The sequence below is a fragment of the Pteronotus mesoamericanus genome, unplaced genomic scaffold (genome assembly GCF_021234165.1).
Source record: "Pteronotus mesoamericanus isolate MK-2021 breed Mesoamerican mustached bat unplaced genomic scaffold, CSHL_Meso_final contig_246, whole genome shotgun sequence".
Lineage (NCBI taxonomy): Eukaryota > Metazoa > Chordata > Mammalia > Chiroptera > Mormoopidae > Pteronotus > Pteronotus mesoamericanus.
This window is the reverse complement of record NW_026555104.1, coordinates 8,608,882-8,636,678: the sequence shown is the minus strand read 5'-3', so window position 1 is coordinate 8,636,678 and position 27,797 is coordinate 8,608,882. Positions and strand designations below refer to the sequence as shown.

Sequence of the window (27,797 nt, the reverse complement as noted above, 5' to 3'; positions counted from 1 at the left end):
AGAAGGTGCTCGGGATTACAGGGGTGGACGAATTCTACACCGGTGTTCCCGGCGGACCACAAACTGGAGTGATTCCTCGAGACTGGGTATCAAGGAAGGCTTCCTGAGGAAGTGGCATTTGAATGTCTCTAAGTCTCTAAGTAGATGTAAAAGTTACGTCAGTAGCATGCTTTCACAGAAGTTAGATTTTGTTTGATTTTCCAAGGAGTCCTGAGACGCAGGAGTACGTCTTTATTTCCTTCTCCAGAGGGGTAAACTGAGGCCTAGCGAGGTTGACTAGGTTGTCCATAGTTGCGCAGCTTGCAAGTGGCAGGCCAGTGCTTGATCTCGAGCCAATGTGACTCCAAGCCCTGCGCTCAGGTCCCTCCCCGCCGGTGCCCGCCTGGCTGGGAGCGGAGTCCGCGGAGCCCGGAGACGGCGGAGACGCGGCGAGGGAGGAGCGGGAAGTCGCGGAGGGGCGGGGCTGGCGGAGGCGCGGCTCCAGCAGGAGACGCCGGGGCTGCGTCCCTCTCCACCTGCCCCGCGAGCGCACAGGCCATGGGCAGCCGCGGGCCGGGGGGCGGTCCGGCTGAGCCCCGCTGAGCCCGCCGGGCCGGCCATGGGCGACCGCGAGCGCAACAAGAAGCGGCTGCTGGAGCTGCTGCGGGCGGCGGGCACGGGCAACGCGCACTGCGCCGATTGCGGGGCCGCGGGTAAGCGCGCGCGGCGCGGGCAGCCTGGGACGCGGAGCCCGACCCCAGCCCGCCAGACCCCACCTCCTCCCAGACCCGGTCGCGCCCCGGGCCCCGGCTGGACCCGGGTGTGACCCTCCGACAGCTTCGGAGCCAGGCCCCTGCCCACCCAGAGCGTGGATCTCCGACCCGCGCCTCTGCCCGCCCTCCCCGCCGCTCCCGCTCTGGACCCCGACGGACACTCTGTCCCGACCCGGGTACCTTACCATCCTGCTCACCTCCCCCGCCAGGCGCCCTACCCGCCCGGACCTCGGTCCCTGCCGCCACATCCCACACTCTCGGTCCTTGACATCCCACGCACCGAGGGTCCCCAGACCTCGCTCCGGTGCCCCCTGACGGTGCAGTGCCGCCTGCCCCAGGAGCCCCCCCGGGTCTTGCCACCTTACGGCTCGGCATCCTCCACCACTGCCGAGGTGATAGCCTGGTGGGAAATGTCAAATTCGCGTAGGGTCGTCTCCTGACTCAGTCTGGGAGCCAGACTTCCCCACCGCGGCTCCCCCGACGGGCGCCTCGGTGCCGGTCCCTCCGTCCGCCTTCCTCTCTCGGTTCCCCTGGAGTCCTGTGGCTTCGCACCCGCCTGGGCCTCTTGCCCGCATTCCCAGAACTCCTTCCAAGATCTTTATCCTGGTCGCCAACGTGCCGTGGCCGGTGGGATGCTGGTATTCGTAGTTCACCCGGGGTGGGGACACCACGAGAGAAGGGGTTCCCAGCATGGGCAGAGCTGGACATCGCCCCGGGAATCAAACACCGCCTCCCCCAGGGCGCCCAGTCTAGCTCTGGCCTCCTCGCCCCGCTCTCCACCGGTCCGGCTCCCGCCCTCTCGCCCCGCAGATCCCGACTGGGCTTCCTACAAGCTGGGCATCTTCATCTGTCTGAACTGCTCCGGTGTCCACCGAAACTTCCCAGACATCAGCAAAGTTAAATCCGTGAGACTTGACTTCTGGGACGACAGTATTGTGGAGGTAGCAAGGGGCACACGTGGAGAGCCTGGGGACAGCAAAGCTGGGGTGGAGGCAGTGGGCGGGGCGCTCCCATCTTACAGGGAAGGCAACGAAGGCCCAGAGAGGGCCAATAACTAGGGACAGAAAACACAGCCTGTTAGAGCTGTGGCTTAGACGGAGGAACTGAGTTCAAATCCTAGCTTTATCACTTGTTCATTTACAAGCTGTGAGGCCCCGAGCTTGTTATTGAACCCTAGGTGTGGACCCTCAGTTTCTACATCTGTATTACAGGGATGCCCCCCACCTCTGGACTCCACGTGCCCCCCCCCCCCAGCCCTCGCCCCCAGACCCAAGGCTGCTGTAAGGATGGAGGCCTGATGCAGGTGCAAAATAAGTAGTCCATTAACAGCTGCTGTTCTCATTAACTGAAGTCCTGGGCAGAAACAGAAACCTCCCTATTCAAGTGTCCTGAGTCTCTTCTCTCCCTCCAGCCCCACTAGCCAGGAAGGGGGCCGCTTGGCTTTCCTGACCTCCGGAGATGGCGGACACCTTCAGCCCTGAGGAAAAGACCAGTTTGGCCAGAAAACCTTCAGATGGCAGGCAGTTCTAAACTGTGCTGTTGGCTGAGGATGCCAAGGGCTGTTGGGGAAGCAGGCCCGTGGTCCCTGAGTGCCCCCTCTGTGCCAGGCACTGCGCGGGGCTGCTGGGTTAGACGTGTTACTCCTCCATTCAGCACCTAGTTGTTGGATGCCTACTATGTGCTGGGTATTAGGAGAGAGCATTGAGCAACGTAAAGTCTCTGCCCATGTGAAGCTTGCATGCTAGTGTTAGAAGGACAGGAAACCAGCAAACCAACCCATAAACCCAAGGGTTATTTATTTGTGCCGTTTAAGTCCCCAGCTACATTTTCTTCAGTTTTGCAGGTGAAACCCTGAAGCTCAGGGTTAAGTATTGCCAAAGGGTCCCTGGCACTCCATGAATAAGTGGCACACCTGGGATGTGAACCCTGCTCTTCTGGGACCCAAAGCCCATGCCAGTCCTGTGACACAGCCCAGTGGTCCACGGGGAGGAGAAGAGGGTTCACAGTGTTAACCTGATTTTTTTCCCACGCTGCCCTCACCCCAGATATGCCACTGGTGTTACTGAGTGCTGACCGCTGCTCAGGGCCACTCTTGGCACATGTGCCTCTGGGTCTCTCAGGTGTCGAAGGGCCACAGCGGTAACCCTGCACTAGTACTCTACGGGGCCACCCTCGACTTCCATCCTTCACCTGCATGTATCACCTGCAGCCTTGCAGGGACTGTTGCCGGGGGTCCCGGCCACCTGCGGAGGGGGTGGGAGAAAGAACATGAGCTTTGGAATTAGACAGGCCTGGGTTCAAATCCCAACTCTCCACTTACTAGCTGTGCCACCTTGGGCAAGTCACTTAACCTCTCTGAGCCTCAGTTTCCTTGTCTCTACAATGGGGATTGTCATATTAAAATGGCTAAGGGGGTCAAGTGAACTAACGTGTGGGAACTGTAATGGGCTCTGCCTCTCCGAGGCGCAGTCGTTACAGCACCCCCTCGCTCCAGGCTAGGGCTTTCCAGCAGCCTGGTGGCAGCCTGAGGGGAAGTGTCGAGCTCCTCTGGGACTGTCTCCTGACTCAGCATAGGAGCCAGTGAAAACGATGGCCTTCTGGGTGGTTTCATTTCACATTTTTCAAGTTCTAATGTTACCATCAAGTTGCTGTTGTTTTGCAGTTTATGTCCCACAACGGGAACCTCCGTGTGAAGGCCAAGTATGAAGCCAGAGTCCCTGCTTTCTACTACATCCCCCAGGCGAGCGACTGCCTGTGAGTGCTTGGTTTCCTGGTCCCAACCTTTGTCTGTAGTGGTCTCAGCTAAGGACCTGGGCAGCAGGTAGATCCAGGATAGTGTTTGGTGCTGTCATGGAGAACATACAAGACCTGGTTTAAGCCCTTCTCTGTCTTCATTGCTTGGGTTGTCATTACCACCCTCTGGGACCCAGTTTTCTTTTCTTTTCTTTTCTTTTCTTTTCTTTTCCTCTCCTAACCCGAGGACATTTTTTATCATTGTTTTTTGGAGAGAGAAAGGGAGAGAGAAACATTGATGCAAGGGAGGAGCATTCATTGGTTGTCTCCCACACACCCAGACTGAGGATTGTATGTGCCTGGACGGGGCACAAACCCACATCCCAGGCATGTGCCCTGACTGGGAATCGAAGCTGTAACCTTTTGGTTATAGAGCAATGCTCCAACCAACTGAGCCACACCAGCCGGGGCAGGACTCAGTTTTCATAGCTATGAAATGGGGCGTTTTCTTTATTATCTGCCCCATTTACCTCTGATGTTCTCACAGGTGGTGGCTAACTTGACAGAGAAGAGAAATGCTGGTGTTTCACTAAAACAAATGTATTCCAGCTATTTCCTGTGGAGTGTTATGCTTAGGGCTGTCCCAAAGCATAAATAATAACCCAGATCCCTAAATAATCCCTAAATAAAAACCATAAAAATAATAGGCTGCTAATATTTCTTGAGCTTTTCCTATATACCAGATCCTGTGCTACGTAATTATGTGCATTAATTTGTTTAATTCTCTCAACTACCCTATGAGATAAATACTGCTGCTATCCACATGATATAGGTAAAAAACCTGAGGCTTATAGAGGCGAAGCTGGAACTAGCCCATCTGACTCTGGGGCCTGGGTGGTTGAACCAAGGCATTGGGAAAATCCAATATAATGGGGGTGCGGAGAGGTCAGGCTGTATCTGTGAAGTAACAAGAGGGTTCAGTTCACCTGATCACTATAACGCTGGTACCTAGTGATCCCAGACCTCTGCAGGTTGCCTGAGCCTGAGCCTCTGTCCCAGAGATGCAGCCTCAGCACCGGGGCTGCTAGACAGCACCTGTGTAAGTGGGGAGAGGGCACCCCTCTGGGCAGATGCAACCTCATGGAGGCATGGCCTGCAGGAAGCAGGCTGCATTTCAGCTACCATTGTCCTCCAGCCTCCGCAGGATGCTTTTGGACAATGCACAAACTACATGACCATTCCTGGCGGCCCCCCGAGTCAAAGACCTCAGTTTTGTTCTTTGAGTCTACCACGACCTCGCTGTGAGAAGGTGGACAAGGTACCAAACCTCTCTGACCTCTGAAATTGAGTTAATGATGCCTACGTCATAACATGGTGGTGGATTAAATGAAATGATTTATGTAAAAATCTCATAAGCCATGTGAAATGCTAGTTTTAATTCATTTCTCAGTGTTGGCTTCAGAATTCTGCCTTCCTGGCTCAGCTGAGGGATGTGCCAGGCTCAACTCCAGAGGGCCTGATCATCTTTATTTTTTGAATTTTTAAAATGTATTTAATGATTCAGAGACACAGCAAGAGAGAGCGAGAAATCAGTTTGTTGTTCGACTCATTTGTGCATTCATTGGTTGATTTCTTGTATGTGCCCTGACCGGGGATCAAACCGGCAACCTTGGTGTATCAGGACAATGCTCTAGCCAACTGAGCTACCCAGCCAGTGCCTAGGACCTGATCATCTTGCCTCCCCTCTGCCACTCAGCCCTTTGGTCTGAGGGGAACGGAACAAGCACTTGGTGAGCATCTACTATGTGCTAGGCTTTCTGCCCATACTACACAGACACTACTTGTCACTATTACAGTAATAGCTCTGCCCTCTAACCCCTTTTAGCTAAATACTAATGGCCTCCACCCTCCAATTCTGAAAGTCCTCCAAATTCCCGACCTCTGAGGACCAGGATTGGGGGCCTCAGCCTCCGTTCTCTCCCACATTGCTGATCCTGTGGCTCAGGGTGTGCTTGGTGACTCTCCTCTATGTCCTGTGTGAGGACTGTGCATTAGATAGGATTCTTTTTTTTTTGTTTGTTTACTTTGGCTGTCAAATGATCTTTAGATGAAATATTTCCCTTTGTGGTTCTTAACTAGCCTGGCCTTCCACTGCACTGCTCCTGATGTCATCTCTGATGTCACAGGGTGGCAGCCATCAACATTGCAGCCCGTAGACTGGGCAGTCTCCAGGACCTATGTAATGATTCCAGAGAGTTCTCTAGTTAAAGATTGGTGCTGCATCTCTGGGGCAATGTTGACAATCTCATAAAAAGCGATATTTCCACTGTGCTCAATGTTTTCTTTCTGCCTCCTGGTGGCTCTTTGAGGACTTGGATGATCGGGGCAGAGGCAGGAGGCACGACCTCAGTCTGGGCCTGTCTCTCCTGAATGGTCAGTTTCACTGCAATCCTCAGACCTTCCCATCACCGGTTGCCTGGGCAATGTTATCGCGAACATTTTCTGGAGACAGACCCAGGGGGCCGATCTGGGGGGCCAGGGCAGACGTGAAGCTGGCTTCCTCACCGGCGCGCCTCAGGTGTATGACTTGGATCTCATCAGGGTCAAACTTCGGCAGTGGCCTGGTGGAGGCGGCTGGTGTTGGATGAACCTGGGTTCAGGACGACCAGAGAAAGTTGCACCTAAGCCTCCTTCAAGCGGAAAGCCAAAGAGCTAGATAGGACTCTTGATTGGAAGTGACAGAAACCCAGTTTAAACCAGCTTAGGAACAAGATGTATGGGTTCTGGGGATCAGACTGCAGGAGGGACAGAGGTAGAGTCACCCTAGAAAGGACAAGCCAGGACAAACATTGTCAGGCCCCTCAGACCCTCTGTGGCTCTCAGTCTTGCTTCTTTCTCTCCGCTAGGCTTCTCTCATGTAGCTCGAGCAAGACCCCATCTAGGTCCCAGCTCCAGCTCCCAGCTTGACCCCAGAGAGGGCTGCTAATTCATCCCTCTCTCAGTTTTGCTCCTTTTGGTTCACGCAGCCCTGGGCAGGGCTCTGACTGACCAGTTTGGGCCAGGTGCCCAGCTCAAGGTCATTCCCTGTGGTTGTGGGGGTGAGGTCATATATACCTTGGAACACATACCAGGAAACTGCGAGAGAGGAGCAAACAATTGAATGAAGTCCAGTCTTGGCTGCGTGGTTTTTCTGCAGGGTCATGAAAATCAATACCTTATTGGGCTAACATTAAACACCTACTATGTGCTGAGCATGGTGCTAGGTCCTTCATATATATTTAAACCTACCCTATGGGGTAAGTAGGTGTAATATTATCAGCATATTCCCCAAGTTCAGAGAAGTTAAGTAACTTGTTCTTGGTCACACAGTGGATAAATGGTAGAATGGGACCAGTCCCAGAGAGTTAGACCCCAAGACCACTGCTCTGTCCAGCATAGCATGCCCAGAGTTCATGGGCAGGGGACAGCAGGAGACTGCTGGGCTCTCCCGGCTTAAGCTAGGAGCATGCAGGCAGAGGTAGCAGTTAGGGATCCAGAGGAGCTGGTATTAGTCTCACCAACATAGAGGGCAGGGCCAAGGCTGGGGTTGGGATAGCCCAGTGGTTTTCGTACGGACCCCTGGGGGATATACTTACCCCAAGGAGACTGGCAGTGTGTGAAGACATTTTTGGGTATCACTCGAAAGGGAAGGCTGCCGGTAGCCAGGGGGTAGAGGCCAGAGTTGCAGCCAAACATCCTACAAAGCACAAGACAGCCCCGCAACAGAGTCACCTGGCCCAAATGTTACCAGTACCAAGGCTGAGAGGTGCTGGGGAACCCGAGCCCGCGGGAAGGCTGGGGCCGGGCTGCCCCGGCCCCCACTGCAGGGCCTGCGAGCGCTGCTGCAGGCAGAGATGCACCAGACCCAGCTGACCAGAGCTTCTCTCTTTTTAGGGTCTTAAAGGAACAATGGATTCGAGCTAAGTATGAGAGACAGGAATTTATGGCTGATGGGAAAACCATCTCACCCTCAGGTACAGTTCATTTTCATCATCTTTTGAGGTCTATGTTCCAGGGAGTCCTAGAAAGTACAGGGCCTGATTATTAGGACCAAGGCCCCACCAAGAGGTAGCTGCCGCCCTCGCTCCGGCCCCAGAGGCCCAGGTGTGGGCCCCTCCGCCTCTGGAGCGGCAGCACCTTAGTTGGTGGGGTTTTATGGGCTGAGTGGACAAGCAGCATATTTGTCTCAGCCCATTGCAGGGCCCCACGTGTGCAGAGTCAGTATCAGTTGCAGGCAGACCCACCCACCAGGACCACACCCCTGCTCCCTGCGCTGTAACCGCTGGCGGGGCACCGGCGCGGTGAGGTGCCTGGGCTGGATCTGTGCGAGGCACAGCCCCATCAGTGGCCCTGGGCCTACGGCAGCGTCTGCCCAGCTGCTCTCTGAGTCTAAGCTGACACTGACCCAGAGAGCAAAGCATACGAAACCACTCTTTGAGGGCCGGAGGCAGCCAGCGCTCAGCCCTACGAGGAGCATATGGTATTCTTCAGCCAGCAGGTGCCTGAGAGTCACTCATTCATTATTCCAGCCCTCTGGAGAGGGTCACTAGGCTGATGTCAGCATGAAGTCACTGGTGCAGTTTCTCAGCACTTAGGCTACTTAAAGGTTTACGGTGTTTCCTTAAGAAATAGCCAAGGAAAAGAGTTGGGGGGAGCCCAACTGAAGTCATAAGACTTTGTATTAGCCCCAGATAGGACCCCCGTGTCCTGTATCTGAAATAGCTAAGTTAGATTCGAGACATTTTCGCAACAGGTGGGAGGTTTATTTTACTCTGAGACTCTACAGAGTTTGTGAGCTTCTTGTTTGTCTTAAGGCTGTGGGTGTTCACTCTTTCCCGTTCCTCGGTGGCAAAGGTAACCGAGAAGGGTTCCTGTGGAAGCGTGGCAAGGACAACGCGCAGTTCCTGAGACGGAGGTTTGTCCTCTTGGCCAGGGAAGGCCTTCTGAAGTACTACACTAAAGAAGAGGTAAGAGGCCAGACCGGTGAGGGGTCTCGTCTCCTCCCTGAGCACCAGGCTCCCACCTCACTGGGGTCTTCATTTTGATCAATAGTGCTTTGTCTGTGGATGACCTCAGCCGCTGAGAGTTGGGCGCTGCATTCTATTTTTCCTTGGTTAGACAACCAACCCAGTCCACCAAAAAACACACCTTCCGTTCACTTAGAATGGGCTTAGACTGGTCATGATTAAGCCTTTGATGACCACTTGATTTTAATTCATTTCTTCATACACGTAAGAAATATTTGTTGAGCACCCCTGCTAGGTGTTATCACAGGCACGGGGGAGACAGTGATGAATGAAACCAAGCTCCTGTTCTCTTGGAGCTTTCATTCTAGTGGAAGGAGACAGGTGGTAATCAAAACATGCATCCGTTTGTGATGTGTCAGGTGTCAGTAAGTTCTAAGAAGTAAAACGAAAGGGTGAAGGGCTAGAGGATGCCAGGGGTGTGGCAGGGATGCTAACGCCAAGTGGTCAGGGAAGGCCTCTGTGGTAACATCGGGGCAGAGAACTGAGCAAGTGTGAACGACTCACGTAGCTACGTGGGGAGAAGGGGCAGTGGGAACAGTACGTACAGAGGCCCTGAGCGTGGTCCTGACTGGCAATCCGCCTGTGCGCTAGTTAGAAAAGATGGCGCTTCTCGGGGGGCACAGCCCCGGTACCCACGTCTAGACCAGCAGAGGCCTGGATTCCAGTGCTCACTTGTATGCTCAGCAGGGGCTTTGTGTTCGGTGCAGCCCTGGCCTGAGCTGCCAGTGTTCGGTGGGTCTTCAGGACATCGGGTAGGTCACAGTCACTGAAAGGACGGAGGGAGAGGAACTCAGCGAGTGGAGGACCTCGCAGGCCATGGCAAGACGTGCGATTTTTTTGGGAACAGTTTATTGAGACATAAATTCACATGCTATACAATTGACCCATTTAAAGTGTACAGGTAATGGCTTTTAGTAAGTTGCAGAACTGTGCAGCTATCACTACAATCTATTTTAGAACATTTTCATAACCACAAAAAGAAACCTCACACCAGGTCGCTGGGGTCCTTCACGTCGCTCCACTCCCTCGCAGTAGCAACCGCTACTCTATTTTCTGTCCCTGCAGATTGGCCTATTCTGGACATTTCATATAAACAGAATCATACAATATGTGGTCTTTTGTAACAGACTTCTTTCGTTTAGCATTATATTTCTAGGGTTCATTCATCTGGTAGCATGTATCAGTACCTCATTCCTTTTTATTCCATTGTATGGATATATCACATTTCATTTCTTCATTCATCGGTGGATGGACATTTGGGCTAGTTCCACTTTTTGATGAGTATGAATAATGCTGTTATGAATATTCATGTATAAGTGTTCACATGGACATATCTTTTCATTTTTCTTGGGTACATACCTAGTAGTAGACTTGCTGGGTCATATGGCAACTATGTTTAATCTTTTCAGGAACTGGCACACAGTTTTCCAGAGTGACTGCTTCATTTTATGTTCCCACCAGCAATGTATGAAGATTCCAAGTTCTCCACATTTTCACCAACACTTATTATTATGCCCTTTTGATTATAGCCATCTGAGTGCGTGTAATGTAGTATCTCACTGTGATTTTGATTTACATTTACTTGATGGCTAATGACATTGAGCATTTTCTTCATCTGCTTGTTGGCCCTTTTTTCTTTGTAGAAGTGTCCATTCAGATCCTTTCCCCCTATTTTAATTAGGTTGTTTGTCTTTTTATTATTGAGTTGTAATAGCTTTTTATTCTAGATATAAGTCCTTTCCTGGATATATGATTTACCGAAAATTTAGGCTTTTGTATTTTACTCTGAGATGGGAAGCCACAGGAGGGTTTTGGGCAGAAAATGGTATAACTTGACTTAAACATTTTGAAAGGGGCTCCCGGCTGTTGCTGGGGTGAGGGCGGGGCAGGAAGGAGGCAGGAGTGAAAGCAGAAAGCCGGCTAGGAGGCCACTGCCATAGTCCAAGGGAGGGATAGTGTATTAGACCAGGTGACCGAATGCGGTGGTCAGAAGTGGTCACATACATTCTGCATACATTTTGGAAGCAGAGCCAACAGGATTAACTGAAGGACTCGGTATGGGGTGTGAAAGTAAGAGAAATCAAGGATGATTCCCCGATTTTTGCCCCGTACACTTAGAAGGATAGATTCATTTTTTGACGAGATGGCAAAGATTTAGCTCCCCGAGGGGAAGATGAAGAGCCTTTTCCACTTGAGATGCTCGTTAGTCATCCCGGTGGAGACGCTGAGAGAGAAGTCGGACATAGGAGTCCGGAGCTTTGGGGAGAGTTTGGAGCTGGAGTCACCGGCCTGGAGCCTGGGGTAGCAGACGACGGGCCAGGATCACCTAGGCAAGGAGTGAGGGTGGATGAGAAAAAGATGTCCGAGGACTGAGTATTTTAGTTAAATAATTAAAATTTGCTGAGTGGCAAACTACCATAAAACTTAGAGGCTTAAAATGTCCATGTGTGATGTCCCACGGTGCTGTGGGTCAGGAATTTGGGCAGGCCCTGGCTGCTCCGGCGCCCTCCCTCTGGCGCGCACTGGGTCCCTCGCCCCCGCTGGCCGCTGGGCTGGGCCACAAGGCCCAGGAAGCCCGCACCCACACGTCTGGTGCTCTGGTTGCTCCGTGGGGCCTTTCTCTCTCTGTGTGGTTGCTTCTCATTCAGGAGTCTAGCTTGAGCTTCTTTAGAGCCTGGCAGCTGCCTTCCCCCTAGCAAATGGGGGAGCCGCGGGCCATTTTAAGGCCGGGCCAGGAACTGCCTTCTCCTGACCAAGGCAAGCCGTGCAGCTAGTCCCAGTTCACAGGGAGCGGATAGAGAGTCCGTCTCCTGATGGCTGAGAGGGAGGGAAGGTGTTGGTGAGGGTCATCTTTGGAGATTATTTACTACCCCGAGCCCTGGGACAACCCAGTACTTAGAGGACAGAAAGATGAGACATGTCCAGCGAGAGAGTGCGAAGCAGTGACCAACAGAGTAAGGGAAGGACGAGCTGAGGACTCGAGTCTTCGCCTTCCCCTGTTTCCTACATGTAGGAATTATTACGTATTTCCCCTGTTGCTTCTGTAGATAGACCAGTGCAAGGCCTGATGGTCTGTCCCATGTGGCTGCAGTCTGGGGCCATATGAAAATGCCAGCGGACGAAGAGTATTAATCCTCCAAGTGAGAGGAGGGTTTCTTCTCGGTCTCCAATTTAAAGCACTGAGAAATGTTGCAGGCGCAAGAGGCAGGGAGAGAGAGCAGGGTGGGAGGGGCCCAGCATCTCCCCAAGTAAGTGGGCCTCCCAGCACAGCTCGTCCTTGGTTGGGAGAAGTTGATTATTTCTCTGTCCTCAGCCAGTGCAGCCTGAAACAGTCTAAAAATAACATGAGTTCCCTTTGTTCTTTTTTATTTCTTTCCCAAAAGGGAAATTAAGAAAAAAAAAATCCTTACCCAAGGATATGTTTATTGGTTTTAGAGAGAGAGAGAGGAAGAGAGACAGAGAAAAAGGAATACCGATGTGAGAAACAGCTCTCGGTTGCCTCCCATACACACCCCGACCACAGCCTAGGTATGTGTCCTGACCCAGGGTCGAGCCTGCAGCCTTTTAGTGTGTGGGACGGTTCTCCAGCCAACTGAGCCACCCTGCCAGGGGTCCAAAAAGGAAGTTTTTTAAATTATGAAATTAACTCATTTTTATATAAAAATTTGGATTAATACAAAAAAAGTAAATAAAGTATAAAGAAAGTAAAACTCAGAAGATATCTCAGCATAACAAAATGTTAATACCCAGAACACATTAAAAAAAAAAAAAAAAGCCCACAAATCAAGAAGAGAAAGACGATCCATTAGATGAGAGGCAAAGGAAATGGACTGGCAGTTCAGAAAAAAGGAAACCAAAAAGCCTGCTAAGTAAAAGAAGAGTAAAAAGTCTCTGGCAGTCAGGGAAATGCAACTTAAAACCACAGAGACATGCTACGCACCCACTATAATGGCTAAAATTAAAGAGGCTGACAACACCAACTATTGGTAAGGATGTGGAGAAACTGAAGCTCTCATACATTGCTGGTGGGACCATAAAGTAATACAATCTCTTTGGACAACAATTTGGTGATTTTTAAAAAAGATTTCATTTATTTATTTTTAGAGAGAAGGGAAGGGAGGGAGAAAGGGAGAGAAGCATTGATCTGTTGCCTCTCGCACGCCCCCAACTGGGGACCTGGCCCTCAACCAAGGCCTGTGCCCTGAGAGGGAATGGAACTGATGACCTTTGGGTTTGCAGACTGGCGCTCAATCCACTGAGCCACACCAGCCAGGGCACAATTTGGCAATTTTTAATAAAGTTAAATATGCACTTAACCACATAACCCAGCCATTCCATTCCTAGGTATTTACTGAAAAGGAACAAAAATATGTCCACAAAAGATTCAGCCCTGGCCAGGTACTCAGTGGTTAGTGTGTCGTTCCAATACACTAAGGTGGTGGGTTCCACCCTCCAGCAGGGCACATACAAAGAACAACAAATCAATGTTTCTCTGTCACATACTCTCTTTCTCTCTTTCTAAAAATCAGTAAATAAAAATTTTTAAAAAGATTTATATACAAATGTTCATGGAAGCTTTATTTGTAATAGTCATAACCTGGAAAGAACCCAAATGTCCATTCACAGCTGAATGAATAAACACATTGTAGTACATCCACAGAATGGACTATTACTCAGCAATAAAAAGGGACAGACTACCAAAAATTCAATGATGTGAATTAATCTAAAAATACTATTCTGAGCAAAAGAAACCTTATAGAAGAGTATGCACTATGTAATTTCATTTACATGAAATTCTACAACAAGTGAGACTGCTCTATACCAATGGAGAGCAGGTAAGTGGTTGCCTGGGGCAGGGGTGGGGTCTGCGAAGGAGCAGGAGGGAACTCTTTTGGGGTGATAGTGATGCTCCATATCTTGATTGTGGTGTTGGTTACATGGTAATATATGCTTGTCAAAAATCAAACTTTACTCTTAAAATGATTACCATTTATTGTTTGCCAATTATATCTCAATATAGTTGATTAAGTGAAAACAGAGGGATCCAATTTCAAACCCATCATATTGGCAAAAATGTTAAAAATTGGCAATGTCAAGTGTTAGTGAGGATAGCGGAAAAGGGGAAGGCTTCAATGTTATTTATGGATGTAAATTTTTAAAAAATCCTTGCCTGAGGTTACATTCATTGATCTTGCGGGGGGAGCAGGGAGAGATAGGGAAATATCAATTGGTTGCCTCTGTATGCACCCTGACCAGAAACTGAACACTGAGCCTAGGTATGTGCCCAGGAACCGAACCTGTGACCTTTCAGTGCACAGGAAGATGCTCCAACCAACCGAGCTGCACGGGCCAGGGCTATGGATGTAAATTTTGATACAACTGCTGCAGAGACCATTCAGCAAAATCACTTGGCAGTTTCTAGTAAGTCAAAGATATCCACGCTTGTGATCTAGTAATTCATTCCTAAGTATATGCTGCAACCTAGAGAAATGCTCACATATGTGTACAGGGGACACAAGCTGCCTGCAGCAAAAAATAAGATACAATCTCAGTATCTGTCAACAGGAAAAATTGCTAACTATCGGTGTAGTCATTTACAAGAGCAAACTAAATCAGTATATCTCAACAGAGATAGAGCTAAAATATATAATGTTGAGTGATAAATGCAAGATGCAGAATGATCCATATAGTATGATACCATGTATGTAAATTAAGGCCACATAAAACAATACTATATATTGTTCATAGATATGGGAATATATGTGTAAAAGTATGAAAAGTGAACTAGGAGAATAAACATCAAATTCATGACAATGGTTGACGGTGGGGAGTGGAGGAGGAGAAAAGGACAGGATGAGCAGCAAAGAGATCTGGCTTTCTTAGTAACATATTTCTTTTTTAATGTAAATATTTTTTAATTTTTATTTTTTAGAGAGGGGGGAAGGGAGGGAGAAAGAGAAGTAGAGAAATGTTGATCGGTTGCCTCTCTTATAAGCCCTGACCTGGGACCGAACCCACAACCCAGGCATGTGCCCTAACCAGGAATCGAACCTGCAAGCTTTCAGTCTGTGGCACCAAGCCCAATCAACTGAGTGACACTGGTTAGTGTGAAGTCATATTTCTTTTAATTAAAGGAACAATATTGACAAAAGTAGATGAATTTTTAAATTTTTTTAGTATTTTTCATATTAAATATTTTAAAGGGAAAGTCTCCTAGTAACCTTTCAAGAAATCCATTGTTAAGAGTGTCAGTGTAGGCCCTGGCCGGGTAGCTCCGTTGGTTGGAGAGTCCCTCTGAGGCACGATGGTTGCAGGTTCGATCCATGGTCAGGGCACATACAAGAATCAACTAATGAATGCATAAATGGGTGCAACAACAAAGGAATATTTCTCTCCCAAATCACAAAGTAGAAATTTTTTAAAAAGTGTTAGTGTAAATCTGTTTATACTTTTTGGGCATATTCAAATATAGATAGTTTATATAAAGATATATGTATAATGTACATATATACTATATATAATGTAGACTATGTATGAGTATATATTACACATATGCATTATATACTATACCTATACATATTTTTCACTGTATGTGTATATAATTTTTGTTTTAGTAGGTTCCTACTATACATCCGTTTTGGGACTTGGTACTTCTCATGGATATCATGAACATTTTTCCATAGTAGTAATATTGATGTAAACTATTCTTTTAAAAATTTTGTCATGTTTCCTTGTGTGGATGTAACATGATTTATTTACTTAACTCATGATTATTAGTGGATATTTAAATTTTTTTTTTTTTTACCATTATAAGCAACGTGGCAATAAACATGTTTTTGACATACACATTTGCAAAGTAATACAATTACTTCCTTGGATTCTTAGATGCAAAATTGTGAGTCACAGCAAAATACTCAACATTTTAATAAATATGGCCAAATTTCTCCCTAGAAAAGACAGTCCATCAGTGATGGACCTGTGCCGTGTCGGCCTCGTCCCATACCCTGGCCGCTGTCTCAAGCGGCTACTTGAGCATTTGAAATGGGGCTGAGTAAGGAACTGAAGTTTTATTTTTTTTCTTAATTTTAATTTTAATAGCCACATGGGTTAATGGCTAACACAGCTCTACAGTGTTTGTATAACTGTTCTCTGACCAGTTATGGAGAAAGGCCATAACTTTTCTCTTCCCTTCACAGCATTAATCAGCGATTGGACTGAGTTTCAGAGCCCTGAGAACCCACAGCACCCCACACCTGCTTTTATCTGCTTTGTTTTGTCTGGCTTCCATTGAAGATTTGCTTCGGAAAAAGTGCAATGGCTAAAAAGTTTGAAAAGTCCCGAGTTAAGGCCTTTCCAAGCCCCATCCCAGCCCAGAGGGGCCAATCGGATTAAGCAGGAATGGCGGGGTGGCTGAGTACAGGACAAGACAATACAGTACAATATCTGTGTCTTTTTTTTTTTAATATAGATTTTATTTACTTATTTTTTAGAGAGAGGGGAAGGGAGGGAGAAAGAGAAGGAGAAAACACTGATACGCAATGTGCGAGAGAAACATCGATGGGTTGTCTCTCGCATGCCCCCGACCAGGTACCTGGCCCGCAACCCAGGCACCTGCCCTGACTGGGAATCGAACCAGCAACCACGCAGGTCAGAGCATCTGTGTGTCTTGATATCAGAGCAAGAACATTTAAAACCCATGAAAAGTTACAAACCGGTTTTCTGTCTGCATTGAGACCTTGGTGAAGGGGATGAGGAGTCACCCTGCTGACTGTGGGCATCTTGAGTCTCCATTTCCTCTCTTCCAGGGTAAAGGCCCCAAAGCTGTCATCAACATCAAGGACTTGAATGCCACCTTCCAGACGGAGAAGATAGGGAACCCCCACGGGCTGCAAATCACCTACAGGAAAGATGGCCACATTAGGAACCTGTTCGTGTACCATGAAAGTGGCAAGGTGAGAGGGCGGGCCTGGCCACGTCGGGCCCCATCTCAGCGCCCTGGGTTCCACAGGTCCCGCTCACCAGCCCCTGCCTCTTGAGATCTGCAGCTACTATTTGCCTAAATCTGTTGTCACTCCCCAGTTAGAGACAGAAGTGTAAGGACGGCAGAGCGAGATCAGAGAGAGGAACCTGATGCGTACCCTGGGTGTGTCTGGACAGTGCGCGTTCACGGGGGGGGGGGGGGGGGGGGGTCCAAGGGGTGGCAAACCCAGGTAGAGCCGGAGATTCTGACGAGGGAGGAGGAACGAATAGAGGGTCCGGCAGCAGTGTGCTCTGGGGCCTTGCTTCTCGGGTGCTCCTGTACCAACACCTGAAAAGCTTGTTAGAGCCGGAGTCTCAGGCCCACCCTGGACCTACCAAATTAGAAACTGCATTTCAGTAGGATCTGCAGGTGATCCTTGTATGCATTAAAGTTTGAGAAGCATGACGTGAAGGTCCAGGAAATCAGATCCCTGGTTCTCAGTCCATGGTGGGCTCTCCACTGTTGCTCAGACTGGCTAGACACTGGTGGCCACCTCTCTGTGCCCGTCCCTGCTGTGAGGACTTTTGCGGAGGTGGCCAAGGTCTCCGACACTTAACGGGACCTGACTCCGTCCCACTTTCCCACTTGTTGAGCATCTGGCAACCTGGGTCTGGCCATTCCCCTTTCCCTTGATTCGCCAGCTTCTCCATTAGATGGGCGTATGTGAGGGGCTGCAAAGGCACGCCCGCAGGGGCCAGGTTGGTCATTGAAAAGTGAAGTGGACCGCTGTAAGGCTGTGGCAAGCAGGATAACCTGTAGAGAGGATTGAAATAAGCAAACAAAACTTCAGGAGCCAAACAGACATGAGTGCAGGTTGGATTTGGTTCCAAAGTTACCACCTTGTGACTGGAGAGACCTTCCAAAGTGAGGGCCTAGCTGGGTATTTCCTGGGATGGCCCCATTCCTTTCATGCCTGAGGCACAAGAAGGTTCTTAACTCCCAAGACTAGAGAGCTCGCAACGCTCAACACTAGGCCTGCGTGCTCAACCCGTGAGAGACAAAGGGTAATTATGCTTCATTCCTCCCAAACCATATCCAAATGAACTTCTCAGTCACCGGGTCACATCAAAGTGCAACACTGCAACTATTTGAACAAGTCTTTCTTCCTCTAAATTCCTGGGGGAAAGAATCTGATAAACCCAGTCCAGCCTCTGCACTGGTCCAGCCATGCTCCAGTTGCTGTGGCCGAAAAAGGGGTGGGGGGAGAGCAGCAGCCCACGTGGCTGCAACTGTGGGTGGGTGGTGGGTGGGTGAGAATGGGTGGGGGCAGTTCGCATAGAAGCAGAGCATGGGCTACAAAAATCTACTACAACATCTAAACTAACCTGCAGGATGAGTAGAATGTTCTAGGTAATAGGTATGTGTGGGGTGAGGGGAGTGAGGTGGGAAAGGCATCGTGTTCCAGGGGGAGGGAGCACATGTTGGGATTGTCAATGGCTTTGTACTGAAGGAGCTCAGAGGACAAAGTCAGTCATACTAAAGAGCTTACTCCGGCCCCAGGGTGGGCAGGGGAGGACCAGCTGGACAGACGAACAGAAGCAGAGCCCGCTAGATCAGCTGTTCACCTGGTGAGATGTGGCGGTGGCCCACGCGGCCGGGGGGTGCATTCTTTCCACAGCAGAAGGTCCAAGCCAGCTGTGGCCTAGGCTGCACTCCAGGAAGGAGCAGCCCCTTTGGAGAAGCGTCCCCGGGTGCATGTGTCCTCCCGCCCCGAAAACCGGTCTTGAACATCAAGTCTATCCTAGTGCCCAGCATCACATCATCTGAGAGATTGTTAGGAATGCAGAATCGCAGGCTCCACCCCGCGCCCACTGAATCCATATCTGCATTGTCAGGAGATCCTCGGGTGATTCATTCACACATGAGAAAAAGTTAGGGACTGTCGTAGGCCGTTGCATAACCTCCGTGCAGTTTGCGTGGGTCCTTTCCCATGACTCTGGGGATCTCCCTGCCAGTGGCTGCCCACTTGCTCAGGTGAGCCTCCCTCCCGGGCTCTGAGGTTGTTCCCCTGAATGCCTGTGATCAGGCGCCGGAGGGGAACCGGGGTGTGCGCATGTGCTGAGTGTGTGCGCCCCAACCTGAAGATGCAGCTGGCTTCCTGCCATCACTCTCAGCGCCCCTGACTCCTTCTGACTGCTGTCCCTTTGTCCTTTGCCTTTTTCTCTGCAGGAGATAGTGGACTGGTTCAATGCCCTCCGCGCAGCCCGCCTGCACTACCTAAAAACGGCCTTCCCTGAGCTCCCAGAGTCTGAGGTGAGCTAAAAGTGGACCCCAACTTCCAAGTCTCCTCTCTGCCACCTCCTCTCCTTGTCTGCTGACCTCGAAGACACTCAGAGGCCAGACTAGGTTGGTTTGTAGGGAAGACCTTGGAACACGGGGTTGGATACTTCAGAGGGAAGCCAAAGGCTCCCTCCTGGGGAGGCTGGGGGATTGTGGCATCACTCATGGCAAAGTGGCCTCCAAGGCAGGTAGGCTCTCCCTCCGGGGTGCCCGGCATCACCCACATGTCAAAGGGCTCAGGATTTGGGCATTTCTTCCTGACCCATCCCCCCTCTAAAAGATACAAATGATCCTAACCACACTGCTTACAGAGTGCTTTGGAGCCCATTTTATCTCGTAATTCCTTTTAGCTCGTGACCCTGCAGCAGGCAGTTGGGGGGATGGTCATTCCCACTTTGCTGATGAGAAACTGAGTCCCAGGGAGGTCAAGTGGATAACCAGAGGTGGTTTTCCCGCTCTCGCATCCCCTCTCTGCCCTTTTGGAGTCTGTTCTCGAGAAGGCGGTGGGACCTTCCCCATTACAATTCTAGCAGGAACAGCCTGCCTTTCATGGCCCAGGTAGAGGAGAGTCTGAGAACTTCATATTCATTGTCCTCAGGTGTCTGGGGCTCCCAGGCACATCGCTCGGGCTTGGCTGCGGAAGCCGACAGTCGGGCAGAGGATGCTGCCTTGAGCCAGGAGGCCTGGCTCTCGGGGATGCTCTGTTGCTAATTTGCTGTGTGACCAGTGCAGGTCACATCACCTCTCGGCATATCTGTTTCCAGATCTGTAAGGTGGCGGTTGATCGGGGCCATCTTCAGTGTCCCTGACAGTTTTGAGGTGCTATGATCTGGTGACTGTTATAGGCCCCACTCTAAGAGGATTTTGTAAGGGATGGGGGTGGAGAGACCACATTATTCCTGGGACTGTCTTATTCCAAACTGCTAGGTCCTCCTTGAAAGCCTGAAATGCCCCTTCATTCCAAAGTTTGCAGGGAGCCGAGGGCCTGGGCGGGAGCCCACTCCAGGCCCAGCGGTGCACCGAGATGGCACCCCTGCGACAGCGGCCCTGGCCAGGCCTGGGCCAGGGTGCTCACGGTCTGGTCTGCAGAGTCAGCACCCAGAACTGGTGAACGCGCGTTCCTGGGGGTGGGGGCGGGGAGTGCCGACTGCTGACCGGAGAGGACGGGAGGACAAAGTGCAGATGCTCAGCCTTGTTTATCTGGCCCGGCTCTCCAGCTTTGCTGACCCCTGCAGAGGAAATTGGTCTTTGGCCAAGATCCTCACTGTCCTCTTGCCTCACTCATCTGCCATCGTCACCCTTTCTCTACCCCCCTCCCCCCTCGCCCCCAGTCTCCTCCTTGCCTGCTTCTCTTCCCTGTCTTTCTTCTTCTGTGTCTGTGTGAGGTCCAGGGCAGTTACCTGGGTCTGGTTCAAGCATAGGGATCCAGCTGCCAGAAACCCGGGGAGCCCCGTGTTGAGGGGTGGGGAGTTGTTTCTGTGCTAAGGAGAGCAGGGACTCTGAAGTCAGAGAGGCTGATGTGTTCCCTAGGTGAGGCAAGCCACCTTACCTCTCTGAACCTCCGTTTACTCCTCTCTCACCAAGGGGACCACACCTACTTTCCAGGGCTATTGTGAGAATCAGGTGAGCCAAGGCCCCTGAGGCGCAGGACGCAGTGCTCCACCCGCTGGCTTTTCCTTCTTCCACCTGTTTCCCTAGGCCTAGGCTAGCCCCGCCTGGGCTCAAGCTGAGACTGCTGAGCCATAGGCACTCTGTATTTTCTCCAAATGAAGGTATGAAAGAACACGCTTTGGGGAAAGGGGAGTGGCATAGTTTGTATTTTTGGTGTGGGCTCACCACTGTCCCCCTTTCAGACTTCCCATTCCTGTTCCCCAGACCTCACTTCCCCTTAGCCTGTGCCCTGGGCCCTGGAGCTCGGGAGCATGCCCTCTGCCCTCACAAGGCTGAGCTGCCATTGGCAGCTCTAGGCTTGGCCGGTCGACCCCCTGGAGCACAGGAGGCCAGCATCCATCCCTGGAAACTTCTCTGGGGATAGGGTGGTGAGCTGGAAGGGATCCTGGAGATCATGTCATCCAGGGAAACAGGCTCAGAGAGGCTTAAGGTTTTACCAAGGGAACACAGCTACTTGAGGTCAGAACCGGAGCTAGAACCCAGGTCTCCTGAATCCTAGTCCAGAGCTTTCTTTACTTTCCTTCTGCTGTCACCTCCTTGGGGTTCTGTGTCAGCATCTCCACCAATGACCAAGTCTGGGTCAGGGGCTCAGTGAGAGGCATGTTTGTACTTTAGCACCACAGTGTAGTTGTAGGAGGACCAGCAGTGTCTGTGCAGTGTGCAGCCCCGGTGCGAATCCCAGAGCTCCATCCTACCAGCATCGTGACTCTGGGAATATCCTTGACCACGATGCTGCTCAGTGAGGATGGTAATAGCCACCACCTCCCGGGGTGGCTGAGAATTGCTCCCAGAACCTGATACACAGTAGGCCTGCAGGAGACCCTGACAGCCGGAGGGTCTCTCAGCACTTTGTCTTTGTCCACCTCCTGGGTTTATTGAAGTATTCCTTAAACCGGGTCCTTAAACCAAGATTCAGACATGCCGGGAAACCCTGCAAACATCTGGAGCGTTGTTGTCTGGCTCTGTTGAAATATTAATATTGCATCCATACCAAGTTCCAAATATAACCCTGAGAACCATGAGTGCACATCCTTCCGCATTCCAAACTTCCCCTTTTTGGGGGAGCCAAATTCAGTGGGGAACCTTGAACCACTGGGGTGTGAGTCAGGGGATCAGCGTATATTTCTTTTCCCCCAGCTCGTGCCCCTCATCACCAGGAACTACCTCAAACAAGGCTTCATGGAAAAGACTGGTCCAAAGGTACATTCTACCGGTCCCGGGGGGACTTTCATGACCCCTGCTCCAGAGGGCAGTAGGGCAGGAATTGGGCGGTGGGACAATGAGGAAAGGGAAGTAAGCCAGTGTGTGAGTTCCTGGGGCCAAGGACCAAGTGGTTAGCGGGCCAGTGTGACTGCAAGTGTGTCTCCCGCCCATTGGGCATCCTCCCTCCTTGCCCTGGCCTGGGGTCCTGCTGGGACCCTCGACCTGAGTCAGGGGCTAGAGGTTAGTCTGAGAAAGCACACCTGCACCCCCACGCTTGGGTGCCCCCGTGGGCACCCCCCTCTCAGCACAAACTCAGTCTCTGCTCTTATTTGCTAAACCCATCCTAGCCCCTCAGGGAGGATGGGGGACGGGATGGAGGCTCCTGCTGCCCAGGGGCATCTCGGACCCAGCCTGGGTACTGGGCGGGGTGAGGCTTGAAGTCAGAAGTTTGGCTGGAGAGGGTGCAGTAGTTGTGAGGAGAGAAAGGAGGGAAAGGAGGAGAAGAGAAAAGGAAGGGAAAAGCAGAGGGAGCTCCCTAAAAAAACTCCCAAACGGGCAACGTCCCAGTGTTTTTTTTTTTTTAATTTATTTTTAAGAGAGGGGAAGGGAGGGAGAAAGAGAAGGTGAGAAACATCATTGTGTGGTTGCTTCTTGTGCACCCCCAATTGGGAACCTGGCCCGCAATCCAGGCATGGGCCATGGCCGGGTATCGAACCAGCGACCCTTTGGTTCACAGGCCGGCACTCAATCCACGGAGCCACAACAACCAGGGGCCTTTTTTTTTTTTTTTTTTTTTTTTTTTTTAAAGGTGTAATATGTTGTCAGGATGGTTGTTAAGACTACAGGGAAAGGTGTTAGCAATCAGTGGGAAAGGAAGCCTCAGTTTGAAAACTAGTTAAAAGCTTGCATGGTTTGTATCCTTCTTTCATCAGCCAGGGCACGGTCCGGTCCATGGTTCTTCCTTGCAGGCTTTCGTTGCCCTGACTTAGGTTAGACTTTGGCCAAGGCCAGTGCTCTCAGCGTTGCTGAGTGGCAGCCATTTCTGATATCCCCAGCTTACTTTTTCTGAGATTTCTTGTTCACAGTCTGAGAAAGAGGAAAGCGCCTCTCCGACCCATGGCCGCACCTGAAGGCAGCAGGGTGAAGCTGAGGGGGGCGGGCAGGGCCTCAGAATTCCAGGGCCTCAGGGAGGGGCGCTGGGGTGCTCCCTAGGCTAGCGGAGGCTGGCCCTCTGACCTTCGCGCTTCCTGGCCTAGCCAACCCTGGTACAAGTTTCCCTCTTTTACAGCAGAGAGAACCTTTCAAGAAAAGGTGGTTTGCCCTGGACCCCCAGGAACGGAGGCTTCTCTATTACAAGAACCCCCTGGTAAGAGCCACGGCTGGCCCTTCCCCAGTTCATCCTGAGAGGGAGGTGGGGCCAGTGCTGGTCAGGGAGTGTGGTGAAGCCACAGGGCTGGAGAGTCCTGGCAGGGGACGCAGCTCCACCTTCGCTCGTCTCTAAGTCACCTCCTGTGCACCAAGCTACTCTCTCCTCTCACCTGCAGGAAGGCCTTTATGTGTATCCAAAATGCAGTTAAATAGGTTGTTTCTTGTCCTCTAGTCTCCAGGGCCCCACTTCTAACCAGAAGGCTGGGGCGTGCAGTGGTTAGGAGTGTGGGCTCTAGCACTCCGCTGTCCGGGCTCTGGGTTCGGCCCTGCTACTTCTAGTGGTGTGCCCTGGACAGAGTGCTTAGCTCTCTGTGCCTTAGTTTCCTCCTGCAGAAAATAGGCTTAATTACAATGCCTTCCTGAGAGGTTGCCACGAGGATTATAGGAGTTTCGGTCTGTAAAGCACTTGAATTCCTGGTGCATAGTGTGATTTCTTTCATAGTGCCAGCCTTTCAAATTCTGGGGCCCATGGAGCAGAAATCCCCAGTAGAGACATGCCCCCCTCTTTCTAAAATAGAGCTTGGAGGCTAGCATGGCTGCAAGTGCCCCTCTGACCCAGCTGTGGCCTCTGATGGCCACATGTCCTCTATTTTCAGGACCCCTTTGAGCTGGGCCAGGTGTTTCTTGGGAGCAACGAGCAGGGGTACGAGGTGTGTGCAGACCTGCCCAAGGGCATCCGAGGGAATCGCTGGAAAGCCGGCCTCACCGTGGTCACGCCTGAGCGCAGATTCGTCTTCACCTGCCCCAGCGAGAAGGAGCAGCAGGAGTGGCTGGAGAGTTTTCGGGATGTCCTCTCCCGTCCCTTGACACCCCTCAACCTCCTCAGTAAGACGCAGGGCCTGGGGGTTGTTCTCTGGGTCAAAGGCAAAGGGCGGACAGGGCTTCTTCACCTGGGTTCAGCTCTGAGCCCTGAGGTCAGGTTACAGCTCCTGACCGCGCTTGTTCCATTTTCTTCTCTTCCTGCCAAAGGAAAGTACGGACAGCGTACATTATTGCCAGAAAGCCCTCTCTGCCCACACGCAGTTCCTCTTTCAGGAGGCCTGCCCCAGTGACACCTGGAGTTGTGCCCTGGCAGAGCCTGGTTAGATCCCCTTCTCTACTCCGCTGAGTCCAGGGGCCTAGCAGCCTCTGTCTCCCGCCAGCCCCCGCCCTACGACCCTTTTCTCAGGAGCAGAGCCTGGTCTGCTACCATTGGCTCAGGTCACAGCCGCTGGGCCGCTCCCAGGATTTTGGTTTCTCCCCACTCACAGAGGCAAGGCTATTCTTAGTGCCCCTTTCTCTGGACCCTCTCTTCTGTCTGCCCTTCTCCTGCTGCCCTCTTCACTCCACATATTCCCGAGGAGGCTCCCCTGTCAGCCAACAGGTCTGTGAATAAACAGAAGACGTTCTCAGCCAGAGCAGGAACCTGCTGGCCCCAGGCCCCGGCCTCTGCGGCCCTAAGGAGGAGTTCTGTGTTGTGGAAAAGTACAGACTGAGCAAGTGACCCCACATGGCCCCTCGGGAGAAACCTGTGTGCCCTTTGGGTCTGACCAGTGTAAACACAAACTCTCCTCACTTTGCAAAATCTCAGAGCCAACTCGCCTCTGAAACAGACTCAGATGCTGTTCAGGAAGTGCATCAGCTGGTGCTTTTCCCTGGGGGCCTGTGTGTCTCTGTCTGCTTCTGTGCCGTTCACTCTCTTCTCTTTGCTGTGTGTGTCCCCTCTGCCTCTCACCCTTTCAGTCCTTTAAAAATTCTGCTTCCTCCCGTCCCCTGCTGTCCCTTTTCTCCGGTAGGACTGCATTGGCACAGCCACCCCCTCATCCCTCTTCCTTTCCCCTTGCAGCGGCATCAACAGAGAGCGGCCACAGCAGCAGGTGACCCACTGGCCAAGGAACTGGCTGGCCACGGGCCATGGGAGCTCTTGGTGGGAAGGAGAGCTCAGCTCGGCCTTGGTAACCCAGCAGCAGTGCCCTGCAGTTGGCAGCCATCGCTGGCTGTGAACTCTGCCGAGGCTAAAGCTTTGGCCTTTACCCGCCGCTCCCCGGGCCTCACCTCTGCATAGCCCTGGGAGTCGGGGGTCTGGCACAGGTCCTCGAGGCCCAGGACGTCTCCAGTGAACGCGCTGCAATGGAAAGACCCCCACAGCACCATACAAGTGACATGTTTGCCCCCCCCCCCCCGCCACACTGCAAAAAAAAAAGTTTAATCTTACTCTAACCACGAAGAAATAGACAAGTCTATATTTGGGAAATTCTGAAAAATAACTGGCCTGGACTCTTCAAAAATGTCCATATCATGACAGAAAAAGTAGTGTGGGGACTGTTCTAGATTAAGGGAGACTAGAGAGCAACACAAGGCAATTTGTGATTCTTGATTGGATCCTGGGTTTTACAAAACAGCTATAAAGGACATAAATTTGAATATGGATGTATATTAGCTAATAATATTGTAAGGTTGTGATAATTATATTGTATTTGTGTAGGAAAATGCTCTTGTTCTTAGAGCACATGTATTGAAGTGGTCAGGGTAAAATATAATTTTCAGTCCACAACTGACTCTTGAATAGTTCAGCAAAAAATAAGTGTATGCATTCATGTATATGTATAGGATATATACATATATAGACAGTATATACATATATGTACTATATATTCTGTACATATGGAAGACGGAATATATATACACACACAGGTGGAGAGAGACAGAGCTGGAGAGCTGCTGTGCAAAATGTGAGCAATGGATGAATGTGCAGCCGTGATTTCCAACCTTGGCCATCTCCTGGCACACACGAACTAATTATTAAACTCTGCTGCACACCAAAAATGTATTTTTTGCCAACCTGGCAAAAATTACGTGTAATTTTGATTCATTCATACCAGATAGCTATTGTGTCGGTTGCTGTTATTTTTTAATTTGACAATCTCAAGGAAAGAGGTCAGTTTAGCTCCTGACTAAATAGTCAGGTATTGCATACCAAACTTTTTAGTACCATGAAATCCATTTGTAAAATCACTTTAATATGCAAAGGCAGAGATATGCAAAAGGAGAGATGCTGTCCTTGGTGTCTTTGGGACACAGGCCGTGGCATGCTAGAGCCAGCTTATATGGTATTGCATGTTTTAAAATTTCTTTCAGCACAATAGTTGAAAATTGCTGATCTAGATGAGTATAAATGGGTCTTTATTGGCCTATTCATGCAAAACATATAGATTTGAAAGTCTTCAAATATAAAACTTAGGGGAAATTAAAAAAAAAAATCCACTTTCCTGCCCTGGCTGGTATAGCTCAATGGACTGAGCACTGGCCTGCAAACTGGAAGGTTGCTGGTTTGATTCCTGGTCAGGACACATGCCTGGGTTGCAGGCCAGATCCTTCAGTTGGGGACGTGCAAGAAGCAATCAACTGATGTTTCACACAATGATGTTTCTCTCCCTCTCTTCCTCCCTTCCCCTCTCTCTAAAAATAAATAAAATCTTAAACACACACACACACACACACACACACACACACACACACATCCACTTTCCACTACTGAAAAAGTGTTCTCTCTACATGAATCAAAAATGTTCCTCGGAGAGTTCCATCTCTGTGCACATTTTAGAAGAAATAAAAGCCTAGATAATACAAAAAGCCAATGTTTGCATTGATCATTGCTGGTTCTGGCAGGAAAGAAGGCAAGGAGACAGCTCCCCAGGACCCCAGGGCAGAGAGCTCTTTAACCCACATGCCAGGTCTGGCTTGGCCACGAGCTCGAGCCTGTTGGAAAACTCACTTCCCCATCTCTATGCCTTGGTTTTTTCCTTTCAAATGAGGAACTTGCACATACTACTGAAGTTCAATGAAGCAACAAGTATTTTTGAGCACCTCCAAGGTGCTAGGCTCTGTGCCAAGCCCTGGGAGGAGGCAGGGACCAGATGACGTGGCCCCTGCTGTCACCGATTACAGACGGCTGGAGCTGCCTTACCCAGGGCAGGACAATGAGGCGAGTGTCCACAAAGGGGAAGTGCAGGCTGCAGTGGGAGCATGTGGCATTGGGGTTTACCCTAACTGCGGGGCAGAGGGGGGCCTCTTTCTTCTCCAGAAAGTAACATTCAAATCAAAACCTTAAAGCTGTTCAGAGGTGAGTCAAAAGGATGAGGATGAGGAAAACACTCTAGATTGAGGCGAGAAAATGTTCAAAGACCCCAAGATGGGAAAGAGAACTGGAAGAAATCTCGGATGATTCAAACGCTACAGAAATCAATCACCAAGGTCTCTGCTTTAGGATTCTTTGTCTCTTCAAGTGATGTATCGAAAGATATTGGGTATTCTTTCTTCATTTTGGTGGACACCTAGAGGGTTGGGAGGTTTTTTAAGAGATTCTCTGCTTTTTGTGTTTTTTTCTTTTTCTTTTGGATTCCCTAATCAGAGGACAAGCGATACCATCGGGGGTCGTTTCTGAGTCTTCCTGACAGCTCAGAGAGAGTAGGGGCTGCTTCCTCCTCTGGCTCCTAAAGCGCCTTGGAAATGCTTCAGCACGTGCTGGGCTGTATATTAAAGTCCAATGTACTCATCTGTCTTTTTTTTTTTTTTTTTTTTACCTCCTCTGAGCTCTATTGGCTATATTCTGCAAAGTTCTTAGGATCAGAAAATAAAGGCATAGTTTTGCCCTCCGGGAAGAGA

General features: G+C 50.5%; 1 protein-coding gene across 1 annotated transcript; it reads left to right on the top strand.

Moving 5' to 3' along the window:
* The first annotated feature begins 598 nt into the window (after positions 1-598).
* Positions 599-26,765, top strand: ADAP2 (ArfGAP with dual PH domains 2). Its single transcript, XM_054573153.1, has 11 exons — positions 599-692; positions 1,563-1,693; positions 3,415-3,506; positions 7,419-7,498; positions 8,379-8,491; positions 16,357-16,503; positions 18,741-18,824; positions 21,660-21,722; positions 23,014-23,091; positions 23,750-23,978; positions 24,979-26,765. The coding sequence occupies exons 1-11, from the start codon at positions 599-601 to the stop codon at positions 25,011-25,013; spliced, it is 1,146 nt and encodes a 381-aa protein (XP_054429128.1). The 3' UTR covers positions 25,014-26,765.
* The last annotated feature ends 1,032 nt before the right edge of the window (positions 26,766-27,797 follow it).

Bases quoted from the DNA above. Each gene is read 5' to 3' on its own strand.
- ADAP2 (XM_054573153.1), top strand. From the start codon at position 599: ATGGGCGACCGCGAGCGCAACAAGAAGCGGCTGCTGGAGCTGCTGCGG. The intron at 7,499-8,378 runs GTACAGTTCATT...TCGGTGGCAAAG, and splicing joins GAAAACCATCTCACCCTCAG to GTAACCGAGAAGGGTTCCTG. The intron at 21,723-23,013 runs GTACATTCTACC...CCTCTTTTACAG, and splicing joins TGGAAAAGACTGGTCCAAAG to CAGAGAGAACCTTTCAAGAA.